Genomic DNA, 18,454 nt, shown 5'->3' with positions numbered 1-18,454 from the left:
TAACATGTTATATTAACAATACAATGATCACATAATCATAAAAAAATAAAACGTTAAACACAACAATTCAAATGACCTCAAGTGCCCCCTGTCGTCAGTTCCACACAAGAGACTGTTACGGCCAGAAATCGCCTTTAAATTGTAGCCAACAAAAGACACAAATCAATAGTAAAATTTAACAATATTTAATATACAAAAGTTTACAAAAGGTATTACACAAATATTACTGTTAACTTAACTGTCAAAATATGAGTCCAATCTGTTATCTTTATCTGTATCCGGAAATCTTTCGGAATCCAATTTGAATATTACGTTCACTACTAATGTCACAATCCAGTATGATGTTGTTTGTAGAATAAAAGTGTCAATCCAAATGCTGTGAATACTAATGTCTATCAATGTCTATGTCCAAGTTTAAGTATGAGAGTTTAACTTTAGTGTCTGTATATATAGTGTTGTCATGGAAAATTCTGGAACACTCTATAATGGAACATTGTGGAAAATCCTGGAAAGTTACAACGGAAGTTTCTGGAATAACGTAGAAGTTTAAATTACGCATCTTTTATAAGGATCATTCTAGAAAGTTCCAATCATTCTGTGATTGTTCCAGTGATTCCTAAACTGCACAATTATAAGATTATTTGGTAAACAACTATCAGGCCATACAACACAAATTAGGCCAACATAAATAAACATAATAATTACAATATCATAACACCTCCCCCCTTAAAAGAAGTTTTAGTGTAACAAAAACTTATCATGAATAATATGAACAAAAATACATTATATATACAAAGTGATTTAATAAGCTCTAGATAAAGCATCAGCTATTACATTATCTTTACCCTTAATATGTTTTACAATTACATCATATTCCTGTAACAATAAACTCCACCTAGTCAACCTCTGATTCTTGTTTCTCATTTTATGCATGAAGGTGAGAGGATTATGATCAGTATAAACAAGAATAGGATATACAGTGGGATTCAAATATACAACAAAATGTTGAAGTGCTGACAACATTGCAAAACACTCTTTTTCAATAGTTGAATAATTTTTCTGATGTTTATCTAATGTCTTAGAAAAATATGATATAGGTTTTTCAACATTATCATCTGTCTCTTGATATAAAACAGCTCCTATTCCTACATCGCTTGCATCAACGGCAAGTTTCAATTGTTTTTCAAAGTCTGGAGTAATCAGAACTGGACTATTAATTAAAAGTGATTTGCTATTTTCAAAAGCTTTTTGACAATTTTCACTCCAGATAAATTTAGAATCTTTTCGTAAAAGACGAGTCAATGGTTGAACCACAGTAGCAAAATTTGAACAGAATTTCCTGTAAAATCCTATCATGCCTAAATATCTCATAAGTTGTTTTCTATTTGTAGGAGGTGGAAATTTGGAAATAGCTTCCACTTTAGCCATAATAGGTTTTACTTGACCTTGGCCAACTGTATGCCCTAAATAATCAACAGTGGCCTGACAAAATTCACTTTTACCAAGATTAACAGTCAAATTTGAATGTGACAATCTATCAAAAGTATCATACAAATGTGTTAAATGCTGTTCCCAGCTATCACTACATACAATAAGATCATCAATATAAGCATAACAACAGTCTAAATCTTTTATAACATTATTGATCATTCTTTGAAATGTAGCTGGAGCACTTTTCATGCCAAATCGCATTACAGTATATTGAAATAAGCCATCTGGTGTAACAAAAGCTGATATTTCACGAGCTCTCTGTGTCAGTGGAACTTGCCAATAACCTTTCAACAAATCAAATTTGCTCACAAATTTTGCTTGACCAATGTTGTCAATACAATCGTCTATCCTTGGAATCGGATAGGAATCAGATTTTGAGACTGAATTTACTTTTCTGAAATCAGTCACGAAACGAAAGGTTTTATCTGGTTTTGGCACAAGGAGACAAGGAGAGCTCCATTCACTGTTACTCGGCTCAATAATATCATTGTCAAGCATATATTTAATTTCTTTTCTCATAGCTTCAAGTTTGAGTGGATTGAGCCGGTAAGGATGTTGCTTAATTGGAGAAGCATCTCCTACATCAACATCATGACAAACAGCAGTGGTTTTGTTTGGCACATCTGGAAAAAGATTTTTAAAAGAAAATACCAAAGTTTTTATTTCTTCTCTACGATCAAAAGACAGATGTGCAAGTTTTGAGTCTAAATTTGACAAAATTTCTGAATTTTTCAATCTAACTGTCTCTTCGATAGTTTTAGAACTAAAAGGTGGTTCAATTACATCTGGTTTGTCATGATGGTTCTCAAATTTAACCATGCCTAAAGTGGCAACTGGTTTACTATCACATTCATTAGTACGCTCAAAATATGGTTTTAACATATTAATATGACACACTCTGTTTTGTTTACGCCGACCTGGAGTTTTTACAATATAATTCAAATCATTAATTTTACTCTCTATTGTATAAGGACCACAATATTTAGCCTGTAAAGGATGTCCAGGGACTGGCAAAAATACAAGTACCCTATCACCAGGCTCAAAAACTCTGTCCCTGGCATCTTTATCATACCATATTTTCATCTTGTTCTGTACATTTTTTAAGTTTTTCTGAGCAATTTGACAAGCAGTGTACACGATTTGCTGAAATAGACCTGACATGAAATTTGATCCCTGGTCGGACTGTATAGACTTAGGAAGTCCTACTAATGTGAAAAATTTGATCAAAGCTTTGACGATAGTAGGTGTCTTGATATTTCTGAGCGGAATATCTTCAGGAAAGCGGGTAGATGTACACATGATTGTCAATAAATATGCATTTCCAGTCTTGGTCTTTGGTAAAGGTCCAACACAGTCAATTAGAACTCTGCTGAAAGGTTCGTCAAAGGCTGGAATAGGCAGAAGTGGTGCTGGTGGTATTTTCTGGTTAGGCTTACCAACAACCTGGCATATATGACATGATTTGCAATATTCTGCAACATCATTTCTAAGTCTTGGCCAGTAGAAATGCTGCAAGATCTTAAGGCAAGTCTTCCTTATACCTAAGTGTCCAGCCAAGGGGGTGTCATGGGCAAGACCAATAATTTCTTGCCTATAAACTTTAGGCACCACCACTTGGTACACCACTCTCCATTCCTCCTCTGGGGTAGCATCAGGAGGCCTCCACTTCCTCATTAAAATGCCGTCCTGATGGAAATAGCATTCAGCCACTTTGTCTGCTTCCTCCTGTGGTTGAGCTCTCTGGCTGAGCTGAAGAACCTCAGGGTCTTTATGTTGTTCTTCAAATAAATTCTTTCGGTCTAATGAATGGCTGTTTACATCTGGCCATGGCATAATAACATTTTTGTTAACACTAGGTGGTTTTATAATAGCCTTTTCTGAGTTACCAGGATCTTCAATATCAGCTATAAAAGTGTCAGAAAGGTCCATGTAATCAAACTTGTCTTCTTGCAAATTCTCATTGTGTTGTTTTCTAGCCATCGCCCTAGTAACAACACAAGCTGGATACAATTCAGCATCATCTTCAGGTGATTTAACATCCACCACCGGTTCACTGGTAACAATTGGTTCAGCAACCACTTTGTTCCTAGCTAGATCATTTCCTAGCAATAATGTAACACCCTCAACAGGGAGATTAGGACGAACACCTACAACAACTGGTCCAGTTATCAAATCTGACTTCAGATAAATACGATGGAGAGGAACATCTATACAACCTAACTCTACACCTTGTAACAAAACGGAGGCACCAACAGAAGTCTTCTCGGACAAAGGCAACACACCCTCTAACAATAAAGACTGAGAAGCTCCAGTGTCCCGTAAAATTTTAATAGGCTGAAGAGTGGTATCATCAACAATAGCAACAAACCCATCAGACATAAAGGGTTTATATTCCTCCATATAATCACAAAAACTGGACTTAAAAGCCTGACTCGCAGGACATTCCAATGTAGTGGTAATATAAGGTGTCGTACAAGCACTGGTCTTCGGCTTATTATCTCGTTCATTCTTCTTCTGGAGTCTAAAACAATCAGCCATCAGGTGACCAACCTTCTTACAATAAGCACAAGTCAGTGACTTCTTCTCAAAAGTATCAAATTTTGGACTAGACATATTATAACTGGACTGACTCTTATTCTGTGGAACAGGCTTACTATCAGTATGCTCAGTGCTTTGATTTTTGTAATTTCCACTGGAAGTATTAACATTTTGACCCTTGAAACTTCTTTTATGTGAAAGGGTATAATTATCTGAAATTACAGCTGCATCATGTATTGTCCCAACAGTTTTGTCGTCTAAATGTGTTTTTAAGTCTAAATGAACACATTGTTTGAACTCTTCTAATAACATCAATTGTCTTAGGTTATCAAAATTGTTATCTGTTTTCTTTGAAGTAAGCCATTTATCAAATAGATCTTCTTTTTCTCGAGCAAATTCCACATAGGTTTGTGAATCAAACTTTTTATAAGATCTAAATTTCTGTCTATATGCTTCTGGTACTAGCTCATAAGCTTTCAAAACTTCCTGTTTCACCGTGTCATAATCAGAACTTTTTTCTGATGGAAGTGCGGAGTATATTTCAGCGGCCTTGCCCTCCAAAACACTTTGTAGCATTGTAGTCCAATATGGCTTTGGCCAATTCAAATTATGAGCAATTTTCTCAAACTGTGGAAAATATTTATCGACTGTTTTTTCACAAAATCTGGGAACCAAACGTATATTTTTTGCTGCATCAAAATATTCTGATTTTGACTGGACTTTAGTGTTGCTTTCTTCTTTGACCATTTCAAGTTTTAGTTTCTCCATCTCTAGTCTTTCCCTCATTTCAAGTTCTGCCTGTTTTAACTTTAATTCATCTTGTTTTAATTTAAGTTCATCTTCTTTTAATTTAAATTCATCTTCTTTTCTTATCTCAAGTTCTTTTAATTTGAGTTCATGTTCTAATTCAAGCTGTTTAAATTTAAAGGCGTCAATATTTTCGACCTTAAGTTCAAGAGCCTCTTCACCTAAAATTTCTGCGTCAACTAATTTGTCTATAACCAAATTTTTTATAATTTGTTTTCTCATAGATACTTTAAAATCTAATTTCAGATGTTTAGCAAGCAACACTAATTCCTCTTTCTTTAAATTATCAAACCCCTCCAGGTCAGGCGTTTTCAAAAATTTACCGGCATCAAATGCCATTTTGTAGAATTTTGTTGGCTAGTTATAATAAAAATTACTAAACAAATTTTGAATAATATAATTCAGTATCCCGGACGAGCCCCCAATTTCTGTTACGGCCAGAAATCGCCTTTAAATTGTAGCCAACAAAAGACACAAATCAATAGTAAAATTTAACAATATTTAATATACAAAAGTTTACAAAAGGTATTACACAAATATTACTGTTAACTTAACTGTCAAAATATGAGTCCAATCTGTTATCTTTATCTGTATCCGGAAATCTTTCGGAATCCAATTTGAATATTACGTTCACTACTAATGTCACAATCCAGTATGATGTTGTTTGTAGAATAAAAGTGTCAATCCAAATGCTGTGAATACTAATGTCTATCAATGTCTATGTCCAAGTTTAAGTATGAGAGTTTAACTTTAGTGTCTGTATATATAGTGTTGTCATGGAAAATTCTGGAACACTCTATAATGGAACATTGTGGAAAATCCTGGAAAGTTACAACGGAAGTTTCTGGAATAACGTAGAAGTTTAAATTACGCATCTTTTATAAGGATCATTCTAGAAAGTTCCAATCATTCTGTGATTGTTCCAGTGATTCCTAAACTGCACAATTATAAGATTATTTGGTAAACAACTATCAGGCCATACAACACAAATTAGGCCAACATAAATAAACATAATAATTACAATATCATAACAAGACCAAAATGACATAGAAGTTTGCAACTATATAAAAGACCCCGATTAATAAGCCTTTCGAACGAGAAAATTAAAACCTGATTTATGTACAAAACAATAAATGAAAAACAAATATGTTAAACAGCAACAACCTACAGCTACTAAATTGCAGGCACCTGACTTGGGACAAACATATACAACTTGTGGCGAGGTTTTACTAGTTTGTTAGTATCATATCCTCCTCATAACCTGGAATGGTGGAGTAACAGTACAACATAATAACAAACTATCAAATTCAGTAGAAATGGGCTTAACTCATCTGATCGATACAAAGAAGACAACATAAAACAAAAATACAGACTAGACGTGGCAGGGTATTTATACATCCCGCGACAAAAAGGACAATAAAGGTTTTAAAAAGTTGTTGTAAATGCAGTTTCTATGCATGCGTCTATAGATAATATAAGTCTTATGTTGCAATTTAAGTTTTAAAACAAGCCATTTCAGTAGACAAGGCTACACATTTAATTCTTTAATGACAAAGGCGCTTCATTCTCAATAATTAATTGGGATTAGAAATACATTAAATGCACCAAAAATTGTTTCCATGAAAATAACTGTATCTTGTAAGCACGCGTCGGCACGCATGATACAGGTGTAAGTAAGAGATAAGAATGAAATGGCTGTCAATAACTGTCATCACTTTACATTTTATGCATGTAAACTTTTTGTTTACACGATATACAGTTCGTTGAGTGCTACATGTACTGAAATAGACCAATGCCGGCTGTAATAAATCTGAAAGGTTTACTCATGCATCCACTGTAGCAATGAAATTACAAAGATTTGACAGCTTTCTACTCTTATGTGACTTTGAGGTTTAATGTGTATCTAGTTATTGGGTTCCTTTAGACTAGACGTTTACTTTCGAAAATACCTGAATTGTATAAGAAAACTCTAGACCATTAAAGGTATACCATTGACCAAATAGTCATATGCTATTTGTGCGTTTAACATGTTCGGGGGTTTATTGGAAGAAGTTCTGTGAACATCAATGTTAACAGCTCTATGGTAATGTGCAATGCGCTGATTTTGATTGGATATATAGGTACTGCGTCTGTATGAACTATACTTTACAATTTTTCTACTGCAGCTTAGAATTATCAATTAATTTCTAGTTTAAAAAAATAGTATTTACATTTTGTTACAATTTGTGAGGAACAACACTAATTCATTATTGTGGATTACTACAAGAAAATCAATCAATTAATTAGTTAAAAACTTGATAAAAGTAGACTTTTCAATGCTGAAAATAGGAAAATTGGCAAATTCCATAGTTGCAAGTTCCTTACTTACATATACCTAAGCGTAGCCCCGACCTTTGGTAGCGAACACAGCATCGGACCTTACCTTAAATAACCTTCGGTATCATATGGTCAAATAAGAAAATATTCAGACGTCACGTTATTCAATGAGCATAAAAAGTAAATTTCCTACTTACTGAGAAGGCTTTGTAACATATTTCGGTTTATACAGAGCAAGAATTGACCCGTATTTAGCTGGCTCAGCAGATATTGCGGTTCGTTTGGAACGCTCAGGTTGAAGTGTTTCTTCTCGCTGTACTCGTTTGGTCATTGGTTTTATTATAGAACGGTACTTATCCAATTCGTTTCTAAGATGGCGTATAACTTCATCTTTTTCGTCTAATTCGGCCTCAAGTTCATCAATTAGAGAATCTCGTTGTTGAACTTCTTCAATTTTCTCCCTTAAAAGGAACTGCAAATCTCGCAATGTTCCCATTTTGACGTTTTTCTATCTCTTTGAGAATATCTTTAGCTAACATTTCCAGATTTACTTTTCATTCTAGTACTTTATAAAGCTTTTCCATTATTTCACTGGTTATCTTTAACAAAAAAAGAGAAGTAACGTAATGCACTGTTTACTTTCCATTTAATAGTACAATGCAGTCTTTATTGCTTCATGGTTCTTATTCGCTACAATTGTATATCTGAATTTTCTGTAAATCTTTACTCTATCTTTCTCAAATCTTTCGCATTTTTTTCTAGTACTACAGTAGTATGCAGTTATCTCAAAATCATGAATTTGAATCTAAGATTCCCAACGGATTCATAAATTTCATGAATATTATTTTCCCAGAAGATGGTTTAAGAATGTATACACGAACTTATAAGTATTTTGCTGTTATCAAATGTCAAATGAATAAAATATTCACCAATAAATGTTATATTTGCAATCCTCGTTTTCTGTCATTTGCAAGTCTCGTTTTATCCCTCGCAGCACCGACTTAATATCCTTTAATAAGAACTCATAATTTGTTGAGCATGGCAACACGAAAATACATCATCAAAATTCAAATTATTTATGATAGATCCAAGCGTATAGGCCTATAGCATCAATTCAGATTTATCAAGTTTCGTCAAAATTATAAAATAAAATCCAAATCAGTTAGTGTGTTATGATGTTCTTGCCAAACTCACGATCAAACTTGACACCTCATTTAATCGTCAAAACGTATATATAATCTCTGGTCTGTCTGATGGTTTTTAATTTCCTTCATGAATGAAACAAGCCTTTTGTTTATCATTCAGTTACTTTCACTTTTTAATCTTTCAAAACTTCTTTAGAGTTCATGAGATTGTATAGAATTAGCTCCCTTTGATGTACTTCATAAATCTTTTACTACCCCAAGTGTATGTATGCTTAATTCTTGCCAGATTCATACAGCAATCTCAAATTCGGCTTGCTTTTTTTTTAATATATTCGACAACTCTAATGCCATGTGATCCTTTAAAACTGTAACGTTAAAGTTAACATCTTTGCCATGTAAATATTTTGAAAAATAGCATCAACACACGACCGCACTTTAATGCCTAATTGCAAATCATTCCAAAATATCTGCTTAACATGTATCTATAAGTTCCATACTCACAGCTAGGGCACCTGGTATTGTCAGACACTGTTGGGTTAAATATCTAATTAGGCCCTCCTCATTTAGGTGTCGAAGTTAATTAGGATCTAATTATTTCAACTGAACAGTTTCTGATGTTATTGTCATATCTCCGATTTTATCTCTGTTTTTATGAAATTACAGGTCTTTCACTCATTTTCTGACTTTGAAATTAATTAACAAAACCATACGTGCCAAAAATCAATTTTGTGTATGTTGAGAACTATATATAACTAGTTTTTTTTTGTTTACTTATATTGTTTTTATTTTTCATGGAACTTTGTCTTACAGTGGGATTGTTATAAAGTTACCATGCTGTGTTGGAACTCTATTTAAGTTTTTTTAAGTTGTAATATTTTGTATACTATGTTAAATGGCGAAGTGTCAAAAGGAAGGCAATTAGCTAATTTCCGAGTTTCCGTTCTTGGGACAAAGCGTAAACAGTCGGAAAACTTTTTTTTTATTATGTGTCAATGCAATAATTTCAATCGGGACATTTCGGAGGAAAAAGAAACATTATGGGCTTTCTTTGCTCATTGTTGAAGGCCGTACGGTGACCTATTTTTATTAGTTTCTGTGTCGTTTTTGGTCTCGTGTTGAGAGTTGTCTCATGGGCAATAATACCAAATTCCTTAAAATGACGAAAATTGAATGAATTTTCATTTGTTTGGATCAATTCACGGGTTATTTCAGCGTCTTTGGAGAAAAACAGTATGTCTTCTTTTAATAATAATAAAAACAGCCATTAAATTCAATTAATATCAATTGATAGATAGATTTGCGTTCTTTGCTTTGTTATAATCGCTTTTCCGTAGAATATAAAACAAATAAACTCAGCATCTGACACAATATTAAAAGTTTTGATAATATGCTAAACCTTTTAGTTGTAATGCATACTATGATACACAGTTAATCACATTCCCATTTTCAAAATAAATAGAGCTTGTTTTGTTTACTAAAAGTTGAAAGTTGAAAACAATGACTATGGTGAAAAATAAAGGTCAAAGCTTGCGAATTCTCAAACATGTATACAGATGGTTGTTAGGTTTACGTCAATAAGACAGCAACCAACCGATACAAAAAGCTAAAAGACATTTGAATATATTCGTGGGAGTAGAGTGCGTGTGTGTATAGTTTACGCTTATTCGGGTGCATTAATATGATAGTTGTTTACAAAACTGAACGGAAATGTTTACAAAGAAAATTGTATCTGATGCTTTTCATTCATACTTCCGATTCGGACATATATTATATGTAGAACGATTCTTGTTTCAATTACTACTTGATTAGACACAGACAACGTAAATAATTAAAGGTATGCATGTACGTGTAATGCAACAGTGATAGTGAATGAAAACCTTTCTCTCTCTCTCAATCATTATCAAGATCGATCTTACTTTCTGTCGATCATTATGGAGAAAACTGCTTCTCCACACATTGCATATTATCTGTCTTTTATATGTCCTTAGTTACCTGACGAATATGAGACTGGCATTACAAACAAAGATAAATATTACATTTTATAATTATACCATTATAATCATGATTATCGATACCGTGTTATCAAAAATAAAAATATGATAATTTCATCGGTCCTTGAAACTCCGAGGTTGAAACAGCCTGGCTCACAAGCAATACACAAAGACTGGGAATCTAAGCACATGTTTACTACGAGAGACTGAAGTCTCCTAAACAATATAAATAACAAAGTGCACACAAATTATAAAATAAGAAAACATATCATTCTTAAAGTAAAGAAACTACAGGATTCCACAGATTTTATCAAATGTTTCCTTAATTCATTTTTCATTTGTTATTTTATTTTTAATTGTTATTTACTACTGATTAAGACAGACAAGATAAAAAGTCTTCCAGTAAGGAATGTCAGTATTGGCACAAGAGATGATTTCTTTTTGTCGAGTATCAAGTATCGAGTTATAAAAAGTGAGGATCGAATCACAAAAATCGAGTATCGAGTGATAAAATTTGGGTATCGAGTAACAAAAAGCGAGTATCGAGTTATAAAAAGTGAGTTGTCGAGTAACAAAAAGCGAGTATCGAGTGATAAAATTTGAGTATCGAGTAATAAAAAGCGAGTATCGAGTTATAAAAAGTGAGTATCGAGTAACAAAAAGCGAGTATCGAGTAACAAAAAGCGATTATCGAGTTATAAAATTTGAGTATCGAGTAAAAAGCGAGTATCGAGTTATAAAAAGTGAGTATCGAGTAACAAAAAGTGAGTATCGAGTTATAAAAAGTGAGTATCGAATTATAAAAAGTGAGTATCGAGTTATTAAAATTGAGTATCGAGTAGCAAAAGATACTTTTCTATTTTATAAGAATGCATTAAAAGACATTTCAAAGGATAGTCATTTTACTTCAGTAATTTACACAAGAGTTGGGGAGGAGTATATTATTTCAAAGATAACCAGCAGGTAATTATGAACAGTTATAAAATAAACAGTTTTTTGATAATTACCAGTAATGTTACATAAGTTTATACATATCATGTTTGAGGGTTATGACCTGCATGAATGAAAAGAAACACATGACTTGATATTGCAGGTAGAAATTAATATTTACATGCCTTTAAGATGTCTCATTTGTTTTGTTTTATGTTTATTTTTAAATAAGACTCGTGCTGCAAATAAAATTTTTGTTATCGTTTTATTCCTTCTGACAAAGTCCCATACATTTAAAGTAATCTCATCCTCCAAATTTTGCATATTATCTTTCTATTAAACTATATCTTTTGATTTCTTTGTTATTCCTGATGCATGACAACACAAGACCTGAAAAAAACAACACTCAACCAATCGGAAACGAAAGATAACAAAGCCTTTGAAGGACATTCAAACTTCCATTCTCAATTTTATTATAAGTCGAAAACAAACCGACAACGCCATGGCCAATAAAAGATAAACAACAGCACACAAAACTAAACACATGTTTATCGAGAAAGTGACACCAAAGAAGTGTTTCGTTAGCGTGCATATTGCACTACATACATTTCAGACCAAAGGCACATAGTGACATTAATAAATAAATGTAACTACACACAGGGGAGCCCATAGTTGCTAACATGTACGTCATTTGGTTTGTGGTGGGTAGTTGTCGCATTGACGAACCAACGTTACAGGTGTCATCCTACTTTGATGTGGTGTTTTGGAATTAAAGTTCAAAAACCTCTGAAGTGCCGTTAAACAGTATCTGTTTGTACACCCATCACTTTCATTGTTCGTGCACCTGGCACACCGTGAGTGAGCATAGCAAATGCAACGATCTTAAATCACCCTTTTTTTTGACTAAATAAATGTTAAGACATGAAAGCGAAGTGAAGAAAATGCCAGCATCTATCTCATAATTACCCTGCTATGTTATTGTGCTGTATATGTTGCTCGTAAAATATTTCATACAGGTTAATGATTTTGATTTATTAAGTATTATTATTAATATAATTATAACAGTATGCATTAATTATTTGTGTTTTAATGCTTGTTGGGAATCATTTTGAATGTGCAATATGTATAAATACGTTGCTATTTCCAGTACGCTGTTTATATAGACAGTTATACCGTTGTTTTGAAATTTTTAATATGCGTTGAGTAATTTTCAGTAAAATCAGTTTTATACCAAGATGACACCAAAATTATTTTTGTGGTGTAAACTTCAGTTGAATATGAGCATTCGTTTCTTCTGAAATCAGGATGCCCAAGGACACGATATGCCCACGGTATTCGTATGGTATTCAAATATGCTGACGTTAATATATTTTCATCTTTATTTTTGCACCTGCCCAGTCATTGAAATGTAATATATAACTAAAGGTATCATGACAATAAATTATTATTGTTTTTTTTTTTTTCTGTTTTGAGCAAACAGCAAATATTAAAGGTTTTTGCGTAAAAGGTAACACTGACAGCTGTTTACGGCCGGGTTTAGCCGTTTATTTAAAACGAAATAAAAAACCTTATTCAATATCTATTCATTAGCATATGTATATAGTTGACCAACGTGGAGTTTTATTTAGCAATTAAAAACAAACTTTGAAAATGGGTCAAGCCGGTTAAGTTGAAACTGCATACATTGTTGACATTCGCGTCCGAATAAATGTCAATATGTCTGACAAACGTCCAAGGAGAGTATTGAGCGTATAGAAGTGAGTAAAAAAATGATCAAATCGATATACATTAAACAATTTTTTTTCTTGTTTTGAAAGCTCTTTGAAATGATTTAAAATTGAGAATGGAAATGTGGAATGTGTCAAAGAGACAACAACCCGACCAACGTGCAGATAACAGCTGAAGGCCACCAATGGGTCTTCCATGCAACAAGAAAATTCCGCACCCTTAGGCGTGCTTCAGTTGGCCTCTAAACAAAAAAAATATGCTAGTTCATTGATAATGGACGTTCTTCAATGCAACGATAAATTTCCTACATTGATAGCCAATTTTGCTGATTGAAATGTAGATATATATTGACACTATCAAACATAGCTGTCACACCAAATAATTCACGACTGATCTAGTGGGTGTCCACTTCAAAGATTATTTTTTAACCGAGCCCAACCTTTTTTGAAGCAGTGGGTAATTGTATCTTTTTAATCATTTTACAGCTTGACTAGTTCCAGGGTTGCATTTGCTAGTAATACCTGCTGGGCGTAAGCAATAAACAAGCTATCAAAATATTTAAGAGCTGCCATAAGAAATACGTATTAGAAAATTCTTAATAGGATAAATAGTTTGTTTTCCATTAGTTTTGATTATGCAATTTAACTGATTAAGATAAATAAACCATTATCGACTGTATATCAATTGCTTTGCGGATGCTAAACTTTTATTCAAAGAGAGATAACTCAAAAATAAAATCACTAAAATACAGAACGCCGAGGATAAAGTCTCTAACCAAATGCAAAAAAAATCAAAAGCTCAAATACACCAAACAAATGCATGGATAACAACTGTCATAATCCTGACTTGGTACAGTCAGGAAAATGACAGTACAATATAAAAAATAAGTTTAAATTTTTTTTATCATGTATAGTATATTTATGTCAATCGAAAGAACGCTAAGGTTATTCGACAGAATCAAGGACGTATAATATACGTCCTTGACAGAATCAAACAGTCTAAACAATATTTTTTGTTTTTTCAAGTTTTGAAAAATAAAGTCCAGCTGGAAATGTTACAGCTAAATTCAGATCAAAAGCAAGTTAAAAAAATCATATAGCATAGTCTGGTTAACTGACCGGCACTGAGTCAACTGACTTTAGTTGGACAAAATTATTTATTCAGAAAGGACATGAGGTTTGCCCTACAACATAAAACTATTATGGAAGGCCCCTTTCAAATGTCAAATTGAAAAAAAAAATACTGTGCGATTTTGTATTTGAGGGCTGTTGTACACCACTGTACGCGGCTGAAACTTACAAACGAACTTTTAAAAATTAGAGAGATAAATCAATTATTAGTATTTCATGCAATTAACATTTATTTGATAAGTTTTTTTGTGAATTTAGAAGTCAAATAAATGTTTTAAGTTGCAAGTGCATGTTTAAGATTGCATGCGTTTTTCTATACTTCACATCTACGATGTATACGTACGGATCCGTCCACTAAATGTTAGTAATTTCTAATAAAAGAAAAACGTCTTAGTGGGTCGCTTAGTTTTTGGATTCGTAAAGATTCCTTGTAATGCCTAAACAGACGAATGATAGACATAGTATGTAGGAAACGTAATGCCAAGTAATTTACTTTTAACCCCTCATATTCTATTTTTCGTATTCAATCACATATTTCATCACTTTTATATACTTTCATAATTGAAAAAGATATATATTGATAATTGCCTTTATTACTTTCATTAGATTGATTACCACTGAGAATCTTGTTATTAGGACTAGAATTGAAACTATTTCTATCTAAACACAAAGTAATGAAGTTAATTAAAAGTTAATTGAAAAGCAACAGCCTCATGTGAAAAAAACCTTGCAACAGCCTCGTTATGAATCAAACTAGATTTACTGATATCTTAGGATCAATTTTCTTATTTTTAGGCTGAATATAAAAACAATGCCAGGATTTCAACATGTTATGACAAAGAAACAAGACTCCCAAAACAAATATTATCGTATGATAATGATGAGTTTGTAAATATAGGATTATGCTGTAATAATGTTTTTGTTGTTGTTGATTTGTTTTATTTCGGGTTTTTTTTCAGTCTTTTTCTCTCTCAGAAAAATACCGGTATGCTCTTTGTAGTTGTTTTCTCCAATTCATAACTTAGTCTAAAATAACAAACTATATGTAATTTTTGTTATTCTTCTGTTGGAACCCTGATTGATTGTTATTACTCCGCCCCTACTATAATTCCTCGTTTATTTGTGTGAACTATATGCTTTATGGAAGCTATGAACATTTTCTTTAGAACAGTAAGATTTTGCATTTAAGGTGGTTTACTTCTTCTAGCCATAGCTAGCTTTGTCATCATTTAACAGTGGTTCCTTGGAAAACGTGTGTTAAAATTTTATTTCACTTTATTTTTGTTTCATATCCTTAAACTACCGCGGGTTCAAGTTGGCTTCCCAGAATAAAACAAGGCACTGACACAACTGAAATATTTGCTTACAACTTGCAAAACAAAATCTGAGATAGAATGTTCTGATTAATAATTTTAAGAGAAGTCATATAAGATAAGTTACTCAACACACTTGCCATCAGTTCCCATGTATTAGTAAACTTGGAAGCTTTTATTTTTGTTTTTCATTTTGATAAGGTAAGCTTATCGAGGAGCCATCAAGTACACACCTTTTATAAGCTTATAAGGCATACAGCAGAACTGCTTGTTTTCTGTTAGTGTTAAGAACATCTGAACTCATTCCAAGATAGTCGAGGAGAAAGTTATATTTAATTTTCGAGCGGAAGAGAGACGATAGATGGTGCTAAAGCCAATTCTAGAGTCGAGATGTTATGGAAAACATCAGTATAAAATCTCAATTTGAAAAATGAAAAAAAAACTTCTACATTTTTTGCTAATTACTGTAATAAATGTTAGTATAGATAAAATGTTTCACAGAATGTTCCGTACGTCAGTGCATCATTATCTACAGCTTCTCATAAAACACATAGCATGGCATCTTTAATTATTAAGATTAATGAAGTGGATAATTGTTGTACTCTGTTCTATCTATATTGATACCAGGATCGTACAAGATAATAACAGCATATCTGGTTTTCAACAGCAATGAAGGTACTTTCTTGAATTGTTCTGCTTGTTCGTTCGGTACACAACCAAAGAACTTTCAACGCTATAAAATATGAATATACATCGGCTAGATTCTTAAAATGTTATACTAGGCACTAATTCTACCCCTTTAATCAACACAACTTTCTTTCCTATAGCAATTTTAATTCTGATCTCAATCCCCGTACGCTTACTTGACATTTTGTGTTATTGTAAAAAAAAACATCGTCTTGGATATGGACGAAATTATTGCTACTAACTGGACGTTCAACGAACACAAATCAATCAATTTCTGCGTCTTAATTATTCATAAAAACAGTAATCTACTATTTAAAAACAAAAAGAAATTGGGGGGAGGGGGTATGGAAGTTATGAATTTCGACCTTTATTAATTGATAACACATCTCATAAGTCCAGGGATGGAGAAGTCAAATGTAATATTAACAGCAACAAAGAACAGGGATTTGCACCAAAAAGGAGAATCGCAAAAGCAAGGATGTTCAACTTTGTTCGACGTAGTAATAATCGAAGCTAATTATATATTAACATGTATCTAAGTATTCTCAGATGTCCACCATTGTCGGAAAAAAACATTATGATGTATCAGAACAAGTGGTATCCAAAACTTGTCCAAATTCTAATAATTTAATTTTGGATGTAACGCGTCTTCTGATTGGCTGACGTTATTTTGTTATGAGCCCATAGACATAATTTAGTCATGTGACCGTGACGTCATCAACGTTTTTTCATGGTTTTCTACGGTTTAAAATGGAATTTAGGATTAAATTATAAGAAATGACTGTAATATTTTTTCTGTCTATTCGAAATAACATAAAAAATGTGGTGCACACTGTTAAATAACCCGCTACACGCGTTATTCAGTGTGCACCAAATTTTTAATGTTATTTCTTCATAGACAGAAAAAATATTACAGTCATTCCTTAAATAATATTAAAAACCAATTGTTCAGAGAACAATTGAAGGTCTTTCCACCAGTTAATATCTATTTTGATATTAAAATATTAAAAATCAGTCTAAAATGTCAGTTCATATGGCTTTATGATATATAGATATGAATTTAAAGCAAAGGTTAAAATCTAGAACGTCAAATTAACCTATGACCTTGACCTCAATTTCAAGATCACAAACTGAGGATCTCAAGTCAAAAGACCCTAGGTCTCTAATATGTATGGTTAGTAAGTTATATCACTTTACACATAATTTTAGATATGATAGGGGCGAAAACTCACATTCATTGTCTACGCACCCTTTCAACTAAAATTATTAAATTACGACATGTCGCAAGTAACAATTTAGTCAAAATAATTTGTCGATATCTTATAAGGTTAATAAAAATGAGTGAAAATTAGCCAAATTCAAAAATTAGAATATGACCTTGACCTTTGACCTTGAACTAATTTTCATTTTTTTGGACCAAGGACCTCAAATCAAAAGATCCTAGGCCTCTATCACTTATGGTTTACAAGATAGAAATGCATATCACTTATATCAAATGCATAAGGGGAAATAACTCTCATATGGAGCGTTCATATCGCTTCGGTCAAAATTGGACAAATCATGCGAAGGAGATAATGAGCAATTTTATAAAATAAATTTGTCGTAATATTTTACGGTTGCGAAGGAGTAGTGGACACAAGGAAAACAGTGTTTGGGGAGATAACTCCTACAAAGAAAAGTATTCGGTTACGCAGGGTTAATTTCAAAAGCGCATAAATTGTTCGATATCATATACCAAATATCTAAGCGACATATTGCGATACAAATATTTATCGCAAGAACAAAATTAGGCGGAAGAAAAAAAAAAAAATAATCAGAAGAAAAACAATAGGTCTTTCCACAGAAAAGTGGAAAGACCTAATAATGGTAAGACTATATCAACGATGAGTTTAAGATATATAATATTTGGGCGGAGAGACAGTACAAAACTTTCCTGTACGTCACTAGACAATTCTAATATTTGGATGACTAAAAATGAAAAATATATTTGCTATCGTATTGTTTACCCAAAGAGAGTAGCTGTTTTCTAACTTCAGTACAAATGGTTTGTCTTTTATCTTTTTTCTAAGTCAGCTTTTCGACGGTATTAATCAAATTATTTTTTTCATAATAAAAAACTTTAAGGTATGGGGAAAATCTGTATTCAGAATATTTTTTTTTTTGTTATCTGCTTGATTGGGGATCAGAATATTCTTTTAGGAAAAACCATTACCCCCTATTTGAAGTTAAATGGTCGTCCTCTATAAAAGTCCAGCCCATAATCTTAGTGTAAACAAAAGTTTGAAGCCTCCTGATATGTAATCGTAGCTGAAGTGTTTACTATAGTGATAAATCCTTGTAAACTGACAATAAAAAACAGACCAAATACACAACTTTGA

The 18,454-nt window shown here is 32.6% G+C and overlaps 1 protein-coding gene across 2 annotated transcripts in view; it reads right to left on the bottom strand.

The window, feature by feature from the left end:
- The window catches only part of LOC143044197 (cGMP-dependent protein kinase 1-like), a 110,837-nt gene that overhangs the window by 71,915 nt on the left and 20,468 nt on the right, over positions 1 to 18,454 (bottom strand). Inside the window, exon 1 of one of the 2 annotated variants that reach the window (XM_076216095.1) lies at positions 7,350 to 7,722. The exons of the other annotated variant lie outside the window; for it this stretch is intronic. Coding sequence (XP_076072210.1) covers positions 7,350 to 7,648 — 299 coding nt within the window. The 5' untranslated portion in view covers positions 7,649 to 7,722. Of the gene's footprint in view, positions 1 to 7,349; positions 7,723 to 18,454 lie in introns of those variants that run through there. 2 annotated transcript variants of the gene reach the window in all.

Source organism: Mytilus galloprovincialis, chromosome 9 (genome assembly GCF_965363235.1).
Source record: "Mytilus galloprovincialis chromosome 9, xbMytGall1.hap1.1, whole genome shotgun sequence".
Lineage (NCBI taxonomy): Eukaryota > Metazoa > Mollusca > Bivalvia > Mytilida > Mytilidae > Mytilus > Mytilus galloprovincialis.
This window is presented reverse-complemented; position numbering and strand designations above follow the sequence as displayed.